This window comes from Bos mutus, chromosome 18, assembly GCF_027580195.1.
Source record: "Bos mutus isolate GX-2022 chromosome 18, NWIPB_WYAK_1.1, whole genome shotgun sequence".
Lineage (NCBI taxonomy): Eukaryota > Metazoa > Chordata > Mammalia > Artiodactyla > Bovidae > Bos > Bos mutus.
Window position 1 is genome coordinate 10,312,007 of NC_091634.1, and position 10,697 is coordinate 10,322,703.

The following is a 10,697-nucleotide window of genomic DNA, read 5'->3' on the forward strand; positions in this document are numbered from 1 at the left end:
TACACCAAAACACTTCTGTGTCTGAGACTCTGGCCCTCCTCTTGCAGGTCCTGTCTCTTTGATCTCTTGTGTCTCTGTCTCTGGTTCTTAGGGTTCGCAGTCTGCCCCTCTGTGTCTCCCAGGAGTCCCTAGTCTCTGCTCTCCGTGTCTGTCCGTCTGTCTCTCTCTCTCTAAAAGTTTTATTGAGATACAATTCCCATACCATATGATTCGCCCATTTAAAGTGTCTAGTTCAATGACTTTTAGTAAATTCATACATTTGTGCCTCCATGACCACAATCAATTTCAGATCATTCTCACCAGGCCCAAGAGACCCTATCTGTTCTCATATTCTCTTTCTTCTGTACTCCGACATCTGAGGTCTGGATCTTTTGGGTCTGGGGGTCTCCTCATCTCTGGGATCTGGCTCCCAGCACCGATTCCTGGGGTCTCTAATCTCTCCAGGTTTCTGGTCTCTGTCTCTCAGGATCTCTGTTTCTCCATGGCTCTGACCCTCTGCCTCCTGGGTCTCCCCATCTCTGCATGTTTCTCCACATCCCTGCCATACTTCCTCTTCGCTGGGCCATCTTGCTGGGTCCCCTTTTCTCCTCCTCCTCTTGCTCCATTTCTCAGCATCGTTGGGACATTAAAAATGTAACAGCGTCCCTGGTGGGGGCAGGGGAGCTAGCCAGCCTGCCCAACTCCCTGTCCCTCCGGTGTCTACCACCCTCCGTGGCCCCCACATGCTGAGGCCTTGAGGTTGGCCTGTGCTCTGACCACCCTGGGTCATCGCATCACCATCACTGACTGGCTGGGGTCTTTTGGGCCCCCACCCAACTGTCACAAAACCTCTGTCTCTTTATGCTGTTCCTGCTTTTCTCAAGATGTCTTCCCAGCTCCCTTTGCCCTGCCCCCCACCTTCTCTGCCCCCATCCCTGTGGCTGGATTTCATCCCCCATCTCTGTTCCATTTCTACATGTGTCTCTGACACCGTCCCTAAATTTGTTTGACACCCTCCCTCTATTGGCTTCTGTCCCCATGTGTGGATCTCCAGCCTCTCCCTGAATTCCTCTTGACCCTCTACTGCCCCCCAAGATGTGGGCAGACCCACCCCTACTTCTCCCCTGTCCAGTTCTCCTTCCCTAATGAGAAGAGACAGCAGGCCGGCAGTCCCCTCTCCTCCCATCCCCCTCTGCTACGTGGGGCTGCCTGGCTGACATGGATGAGCAGTGAAAGCCGGGAGGACTGGGGAGGGGGGCTGGCCCGGCAAGAAGCCCAGGTGGTGCACCCTCATTCCTCGGAGGCCAAGGAGGGGGAAGTCAGAGGAGCCAGGGACAGGGAAACAGAGACGGATGGAAAGGAGAGAGAGAGAGAGGGTGAAAAAGGAGGAGAGAAAGAGCTTGGAGAGAGATTAGAGAGCCAGAGGAGCAGACAGGGAGAGGGTGAGAAATGGAGAGAGGAAGAGGGGGAGAGAAACTGAGGGAAGGAGGGGAGGAAGGGAAGGAGGGGAGGAAGAGACGGAGAAGAGGAGGAAGGGAAGGAGGGAAGGAAAGAGGCAGAGATGAGAGAGAGCAGGGCACAAAGGCTCAAGGACGGAGTGTGGGGAAGGGGGACGCTCTCCTCCTCAGGCGCTAAGAGCTTCCTCCGAGGATCAGTGGGATCTCTGAACCGGCCCTCCCCCCCAACCCCAGTGTCCCTGCTGGGATGGAACTGTTATCTCAGTTTTCCAAAGAAGGGAATGGAGGCTCAGAGGCACTTTCCGGAGCCCACCAGGTAGGGCAGAGCCAAGAAAGGCTCTGAAGTCTGAAAACTGGCTGAGGATGCTGGGAAAGTGGCTTGTCCTTTCTAAGCCTCTGTTTCCTCATCTGTTGAATGGGAACAGGGACTGGACCTGTCCCTTAGGGCGACTGAGAGCCTTCTGCGAGATCACGCACTGATTTTATCTCACTGTTTCTGACGCAGAGGGAGAAACAGCCGGAAGGAAAAGTCTGTGCCCCTGCTCTGGGTCCAAACTGGGAGACCATTCAGAGACAGGCTGGGGGAAGAAAAGATCTAGGGCTCCCGCGAGCTCCCTCGCACTTTCTGGCAAACGTTTGTGAAACTCCAGTATCTATCGTGAGTTTCTAGCTGGGAATAAACAACCGGGTCACCTGCAAAGGGGCAGGGCGAGAGCCTCCCTCACCTGTTTCCTCGCAGCCCCTCCCTCTCCTGGGGATGCACCCCTCCCCTAGGGGAGGTGGGGCAAACAGCAGGAGTCGGGGAGGGGGGCGGGGAAGTGGGCACAGCGGAGGGAGAGACCGCGGATTAGGGCGGCGTCTCCTCACGTCCACCTCCCGCTGCGGCTCTGAGGACAAAGGCGCGACGAGAGGAGAGATGAAGTCCCCGAAACCGGGAATCCGGAACGGGGAGCCAGGAGAGCTCCCGCCCCCGCCCTGCCCTGGCTCGACGAAAGTGAAACCGGGAAAACTTCCCCTGGGATGTCCCCGCCGATCGCTCACAAGGAACGGGAAAGGTCCCAGACGGCGGGACTCTGCCTCCTTAGTCTACGCGGGACACAGACCGACCGAGCCTCCAGCTTTCAGACAGGGCCTCTGGCTCTTCATCAGATCTAGAACCCAAGAGACAGGGTTCCTACCCACATTTATATCTGAATTCCAGGACATTCCAATGCCCACAATTAAACCTGGAGCCCAGGAGACAGGGCCTTTTGGCCTCCTCTCCCCCCAGTTCTGTCTGGGACCCTAGAGACAGACAGAGAACCCTGCTCACAATCTGGAACCCACAAGTTCGAGCCCTTCCTGACTCCAGTTCCTACCAGGACCCCGGTAGACGGAGCCTCTAGCCTTCATTTTCCTTGGGACCCAAGAGATAGAGCCCTCAGCCCCTATTTTTTCTGGGGCTCAGGAGTTCCTTGTTTTCTGGGCCCAGGAGTCAGAGCCTTCAGCACCCTGGGGCCCGGGGTTGGAGCCCTTAAGCCCTTCCCCAGGTCGTCCGAATTATCATTCTTGGCCCTGTAAGGGGCCCAAAGTCCGAGCTCCCCGCCCGCCCCTCTGAAGACATCTGGCTCCCTGCCCTCAATTCTCCCCGGGCCTCAGACTCCCAACTCTGAGAGAAGGAAAGATGGGGGTAGTCTCGCCTGATCGTAGCGACCCTCCTGCTGGGGGTAGGGAAAAGGATGGTTTCGCGCGCGGCGGGTAGGCGTCTGCGTTCTCTCACCGGTTTCCCGGAGCAGGAGCAGCAGCAACGGCAGTAGAGGCAGCGTCGGCGGCGACAATCTCAACGGCCGGAGGGCTGCGGCCCGGGCCATGGGGGTCCCGGGGAGGGACTGGGCCCGGGCAGGGGCCTGAGGGCCACTCTGCGTGCGCCAATCGACTGGGCAGACGAGTAGGTGCCTGAGTGGCTTCGGCTGCCGGCCGGTTCCCGCGGCGCTCGGCTTTCTCGGCTCTACTGCCGAGGTCCGGTTCTCGGGCTCCGCGCCCCTGGCCCTTAGATTCTTTCTGGCTTCGGACTACTTGACGTCACAGGATCCACCCCCTTCCTCCCCTCCTCGCGGAGCCGATCTGGCTCCGGCCACGCCCCCTCAGGCAGGTCAGACCCCGCCCCCTCCTGGGATTCCATGTCTGTCTCTGCCCAGGATTCTACGCTTGCCCCGCCCCCCCAGCATTCCTCTCCCTCCCCTTCCCAGGATTCTACACCCGCTGCTCCCCAGGATTCTAATTTCGTCCCTCCCAGGACTCTCTGATCGCCGGCCTGCATGCCCCAGAATTCTCTCTTTGCCCTCTCCAGGCAAACCCCGCCCCTTAGCGCTATAGCCACGCCCCTTTACACCTAAATTGCCCTCGAGCCCCGCCCCCAGTCTAATGGGGCAAGTACCGCGCTTCCGACTGTCTCCGCCTCCACGAAGTCCCGCCTTCAGGCTTGGCCCTACCCATTCGTTCTCCCCGTAGTCTCCCCTGCCCCTCAGGAGTTCAGTTTGTCCAGGCCTCTGCCCCGCCCCCTTTAGTATTGGATAGGGCCATCTGGACACACATGCGTGAGGCACGTGGTTTCCTATAGACCCGCCCCTCTGGAGCCCCGCCCACATATTGAGACTCCACCCCCTTCGCCGCCTGGCGTCTTCCCCAGTTCTCGCCCCGTGCTCACTGTCTTGTCAGGTCTGTCCGCATTCTCAGCCTATCCTCATCTCTTTCTAATCTCTGCCTGAGAGTTTAGGAGTCACCGCGTCGTGTCTTTTTAGATTCCTGTCTTTTAGTGTCTCTGTCTTTGTGAGTCTCTCTGCCTCTTTTTCCGTCCCTGTGTTTATCTCTGGGTCTTTCAGTTTTCACGTTTCGGTGTCGCATCGTGTTTCTGGTCTCTTTCTTCCTGGTGGTCTTCCTATCACTGTCTCTGTGTCACTTGGTTCTTGTCTTTTTTCATCCCTTTGACTCTGGCTCTGTCTCTCTCGCTCCCTGCATCTGTGTCTGTCCTGACCCCTGTCACTCTGTGGGTTTCTATCTCTGTGTCTTTCTCTGTCCCTGTGTTTCTCGGTGCGTTTCTGTGTTTCTTTCAGTGTCTCTGGTTTCTCTCTGCGTCTCTCTTGACCTCTCTCCATCCCGCAGCCCGCTGCTCCTGCATCTGGTCCGCACCATCTCCTTACTGCAGCCTTCCGCCAGGGGGCAGCACAGACCGCTCCCAGCGGTCGGCTGGCCCTGCGGGGTTGGGCTAGGTCGGGCCTCCAGACTTGACTAGTCCCTCCCCGTGTCCTTGTCCCACTTCTCCTATCTTCCCAACCTCCTCGCGTCTTTGTGTCTTTCGCTCTGACTCGGCCCCTTTGTCTCTCCCCGGCGGCTCCCGCTTCTCCCCTCCCCCACCTACCTCTTCACATTCCTTGGACTGCCCGGGGGAGCTGGTGAGGCCGCCCAGCGTGTAGGGACGAGGGCGGCAAGCAGGAGGCTGAGGGAGACGATGCCGTTGAGCGCTTGAAATCCCTTGGTTCCAGTTCCTCGAAAAAGGAGCTGATCAGCTGGGGGCTGATGCTTCGTGCCCAACCAAGAGGACCCCCATAGACTTGCCCTCCCTTCCCACCTGCCACACACCTGAGTTTTCCTACCCAGAAGTGCAAGATCTTAAGTAGTGGAGACTGTGATTGACTGGCATTCACATCTTGGTAATAATCCTGTTAATAAATGTATTTAGCACTGACTATGTGCCGGGTGCTAATCCAAATGCGCTGTATTATCTCAAATAACCCCCCACAGCACCCTATGTGATGAGGAAACTGAGGCACAAAGAAAGAAGTGACTGGATCCAAAGTCAAAGAGTTGGCTACTTGTCAGTTGGTGGTAGTTTAGTCGCTAAGTCGTGTCTGACTCCTGCGACCCCATGGACTGTAGCCCGCCAGGCTCCTCTGACAATGGGATTCTCCGGGCGAATACTGGAGTGGGTTGCCATTTCCTTCTCCAGGGGATCTTCCCAACCCAGGAGTTGAACCTGGGTCTCCTGCATTGCAGGCAGATTCTTTACCAGCTGAGCCACCAGAGATGCCCACTTGTCAGTTAATTCCATACAAAAATCACACGAAGGGAGATTTCACGATCCCCATTTCTCTGAAAAACACACAGAGCATAGAGTGATTATCTGCCCCCATGCCTCCCAGCAAGGAAGTAGCAGGCTAGGACCTTCCCATGGTGTGTCTCTCAGCCTGGCATGAGGTCAGCTGGACAAATACAGTCATCACCCCCCCTTATCTGCGGTTTCAGTTACCCCGTGTCAACCCCAGTCCAAAAATATCAAATGGAAAATTCCAGAAATAAAAATTCATCGTTTTTTAACCATTCTGAGAGGCATGATGGAGTCTCGAGCCCTAAACATAAATCATCCCTCTATCCAGTGCTTATACACTACCTGCCTCTGAGTCACTTAGTAGCCGGTTGCATTATCAGATGGACTGCAGTGGTGTCATGGGGCTGATGTCCAAATAACCCTCATTTTATTTAATAATGGCTCAAAGCACAAGAGTAGTGATGCTGGCAATTTGGACATTCTCTTGCTGTGCCTTATTTACAGATGAAAGTTTGTCACAGGGATGTGTATATAGAAAAAAAAAAACAAACAAACACTGTATATGTAGGGTTCAGTACGATCCACACATCCACTGGGGTCTTGGAATGTATCCCCTAGATAAAGGAGAACGACCATAGGTGCATAGTAAATTCTCTCTAGAACTCTCTGTCCTTCTCTCCCCAGTCTGGGGCCAGACTAGAGGGCCAGGATCTCTGGGGTTAGTGCCAACTTTGTTACTGATTTGCTTTGTGAAATTCTGCCCCCTTCCCCCATTCCTCGCTTGGACAAAATAACCAGTCCCCAGGGAGAGTTTCTCCAGGAAGTCCCCTCCTTAGCACCCACTCTTCTCCAAGCCTGTCAAGGAGTATGCTCAACTGTCTCCTGGCTCTTCTTTGTGAGCTGGGGTGAGCCCAGGAGGTAAGCCCCAGTAGGCTGGAATTTCATGCCCCTAGTCACATACATAAGGGGACTTGGATAAACCTGAGCACTCCCTTGTGTGTTTGTTGACAGATGACTGGGTGAGTCTCATACCTGGGGAGTTGACTTCCAGCGTCAAGGAGTCTCAGAGGTGACACTTTACTGAAGAGTCATAACCACTAGGAGGTAGGGGTACAGAGCCAAAGGCTTCCTGACGGAGCTAGGGAGTTGATGCTAAGTATTATATTTTACCTGCCCTTTAACCAGTCAGTCCTAAAGGAAATGTGTGCTAAGTCGCTTCAGTTGTGTCCGACTCTTTGCGACCCTATGGACTGTAGCCTGCCAGGCTCCTCTGTCCATGGGGTTCTTCAGACATGAATACTGGAGTGGGTTGCCAAGCCCTCTTCCAGGGCATCTTCCCAACCCAGGTTTTGAACCTGCATCTCTTATGTCTGCTGCATTGGCAGGCAGATTTTTAACCACTAGTGCTAACAGGGAAGTCCATTAAAGGAAACCAACCCTGAATATTCACTGGAAGGACTGATGCTGAAGCTAAAGCTCCAATACTTTGGCCACCTGATGCGAAGAGCCAACTCATTGGAAAAGACCCTGATGCTGGGAAAGATTGAGGGCTGGAGGAGAAGGGGGCAACAGAGAATGATATGGTTGGATGGCATCATCGACTCAATGGACATGAATCTGAGAAAACTCCAGGAGATAGTAAAGGACAGGGAAGCCTGGCGTACTGTAGTCCATGGAGTTGAAAAGAGTTGGACATGAATGAGCGACTGAACAGTAACAAAACCTCTTCCATACTAAGCCCTTATGGTTCAGAGCGAGCCTGGCCCAGTCCTGGCCAATCAGAGCATTGGGTCCCCTGGCCTCAGGGATTGGTTCAGGGATGGGGGTGGGACTCATTCCTGACCAATGAGAATTAGCCCTGAGATGTTTGCTTGAACTAATAGGGAAGGGACACCTCTTTTGATGAGGGTTACTAAACTGGCAAAACACTGGTTCTCTAGGTGCCTCCAGAGATAAAAGAAACTGCCTGTGTATGGAGGACAGGAGAGCTGAGAAATGGAACAGGCCAGCTTTCTGATGAGACTATTTAAGCCCCTGGATCCAGCTATGCCTGAAAGTAGTCAGTCTTTGACCTTCCTGGTTATATGAATGAATAATTTTCCCTTTTCATTTACACAACTTTTTTTTACTTCAGTTTCTTTTTTTTTTTTTTTTGTCATTTGCAACAAAACACATTTTTACTAATAAAATCTGTATGAGTCCAGAGGTGGCACAAATTCCAGTAAAGTTCCAAGGACAAGGAGTGTTGTTAGTTGTTCAGTCGTGTCTGACTCTTTGCAACCCCATGGACTGTAGCCTGCCAGGCTTCTCTGTCCATGGGATTTCCTAGTCAAGAACACTGGAGTGGGTTGCTATTTCCTTCTCCAGGAGACCTTCCAGACTCAGGGATCAAACCCAGATCTCCTGCACTGCAGGCAGATTCTTTACTGTCTGCGTCACTAGGGAAAATTTGTCAGAAATCTTAAAGATGTCCTGGCTTTGAAGGAGAGGCAAGCTTTGTTACAGTGTTGGAAATGAGAGAGGACATTCCAGGTGGGAGAATAGTAAATTCGCAAAGGCACAAGATGTGAGAGACGGGGCAGTGGGTATATGTGAGGGGTGACATCTTAGCCTGTCCTGAATGCCAGGTGAAGGGTGCCTCATGGTCCTGAGAGCAAAAGGGAGCCACAGAAGGTTGAGGAGCAAGGGGAGTCTATTCTGAATTTGCCTTTACTTCCTGGAGCCCCAGATCATGGTGGTTCATCACCCCCCACACCTGCTGCCCCTTCCCCCAGACCCTTGGCCAAGGTGGGAGGAGGGATCAGACTAAGCAGGGCACAGGCTGCCATCTGTATGCAAATTGCCTGGAATGCCATGCAGATGAGGGATCTTATGCAAATGTATGCCCTCTTGGGAGGCAGGCCAAGACCCTCCCGTCATTAATTTGGGGACCAGGTGCTGGGCGGAGCATCGCTTTCTCCCTGGGGTTCCCTCTCTCCCCTCCCCCAGCCATCATCTGCCCTTAATGAGGTATCTCTCTCCACCTGGTCCCTTTCTTGCTTTTCTTTCTGTCCCTCCATTTTCCATGAGTGATAATAATAACAATACTAAACACATACTGAACACATGCTCTGTGCCAGGCTTTGCATTAAACACTTTTCACAGTTATCAAATTCTCCCAATCATTCTATGATTTCTCTGTGTGTCTGCTGTATTTTTAAAAAAGGATATTCCATTCTGGGTGAGGGAGGGAAGGATTGGGAGATTGGGGTAGCAGATGCAAACTATTATATACAGGATGGATAAACAACAAGGTCCTACTGTATAACACAGGGAACTCTATTCAATATTCTGTGATAAATCCTAATGGAAAAGAATACGAAAAAGACTGTCTATATATGTAAAACTGAATCACTGTGCTGTACATCGGAAACTAACACAACATTCTAAGTCAACTATACTTCGATAAAAAAAATGTGAGCTGAACGTCCGTGGGAAGGATGGAAAGATTGATGAAGCCTCAAGTATCTGAGAGTCCTTGGGCTTCCCTGGTGGCTCAGACAGTAAAGAAACCACCTGCAATGCAAGAGACCCGGTTCGATTCCTAGGTCGGAAAGATTCCCTGGAGAAGGGAATGACTAGCTACTCCAGTATTCTTGCCTGGAGAATCCCATGGACAGAGGAGCCTGGTGGGCTACAGTCCGTGAGGTTACAAAGAGTTGGACACGACTGACTGACTGACACTTTCATTTCACTTATGCGAGAGTCCTTAAGGTGACTCCTGAGGACTCTCGCTCTGCTTGGTGAGTCCTGTGCTCACGTCATGCAGGTGAGAGCCAAGGCCAGGAGGCATGTTTTGCTCCACCCGCAGGTGTGGCTGCATGCATTTGCCCCCACGCAGCCCTGGGAACTTCCGGATGTGGATCCTCCCTGCTGCCCCTGGACTCTGGGCGTGGAGACCACACCACACAGGAGGACAACGGAGCCCCGTGAACCCTCAAGCTCAGGCGGCAGAACTTGGATCGTTTGTTCCCCATCTCAGTGTGTTAACCTGCCCCACCTCTCTTGTTTCTCACATTTGTTTATACATTTATTTATTTCTAATCTTTTGGCCACACCCAATGGGAATCTTTGTTTCCCAACCAAGCACTGAACCCTGACCCCTGTGTTGGAAGGTGGAGTCTTAACCACCGGACCACCAGGAAGTCCTTCCTGTTTGTTTTAATCTGACTCAATAAATCATGGGATTTGAGCACCTTAATTCAGCCAGTGTGAGCTCTTCCGTTCTGGAAATCTCTGAGCATTTGCTCAGTTGCCTGCGAGGAGGCTCCCATAGCATCTCTTCAACTCCCCACGGCCACAGATCCCACTTGGTCCATCTGGTGGCTCAGTAAACTGAGGACAGAGGGGCGGGGTCACCGGCAGAGACCGCCCAGCATGCACTGCACAGGTATACTTGCTCCCTCTCCTCACAGTGGCCGTCCACCGCTCAAGTGTGATTTATCTTTATCTGATGGACTCAGGGAGGTGAGGTCACTTGCCCAAGGTCACACTTGTCTTCCCCGCACTGCTTCTGAGCTGCTCTTTCGAAACTTTTTTTTCTCCTCCCTTTCTAACTGGAATGATCTCTCTGAATCCCAGTTCTTTCTGTGTTTCTGTCTCTGCAGCCCTACCTCTCTGTATGGCACATTATTTTATTGTGCTCCGCAGATACCGCATTTTTTTTTTTTTTAATAAATTACAGGTTTGTGGCAACGCTGTGTCTATTGGTGCCATTTTCCCGACAGCCTTTGCTCGCTTTGTATGTTTGTGTCACATTTGGTAATTCTTGCAGTATTTCAAGGTTTTTCATTGTTCTTCTATTTGTTATGGTCACTGATGAGTGACCTTTGATGTGACCACTATGACTCACTGAAGGCTCAGACGATGGTTACCATTTTTAACAAGAAAGTGTTTTGTTTTTGAAAGTGTTTCTTAAGTTAAGCTACGTACTTTTTTTTTTTTTTCAGGCAGAACGCTATTGCATACTTGCTACAGTACAGTGTAAACGTAATATATGCACTGCGAAACTGAAAAATTTGTGTGACTTGCTTTATTGTGATCTTCGCTTTATTGCTGTGGTCTGGAATTGCACAGTAAATAGTCCAGGACATGTCTCTATTTGTCTGTCTTTGCCTCTCTCTCCCCACATCTCTGTC

At 52.4% G+C, this 10,697-nt stretch overlaps 1 protein-coding gene across 3 annotated transcripts in view; it reads right to left on the reverse strand.

Annotated features, from left to right (window-relative positions):
* Positions 1-3,508, reverse strand: part of NECTIN2 (nectin cell adhesion molecule 2) — a 34,121-nt gene extending 30,613 nt beyond the window's left edge. Inside the window, exon 1 of one of the 3 annotated variants that reach the window (XM_005900305.3) lies at positions 3,196-3,508. In XM_005900305.3, coding sequence (XP_005900367.2) covers positions 3,196-3,286 — 91 coding nt within the window. In that variant the 5' untranslated portion in view covers positions 3,287-3,508. The remainder of the gene's footprint in view (positions 1-3,195) is intronic. The other 2 variants (XM_070387551.1, XM_070387552.1) reach the window with 2 other exon arrangements.
* Between the last annotated feature and the right edge of the window lie 7,189 nt (positions 3,509-10,697).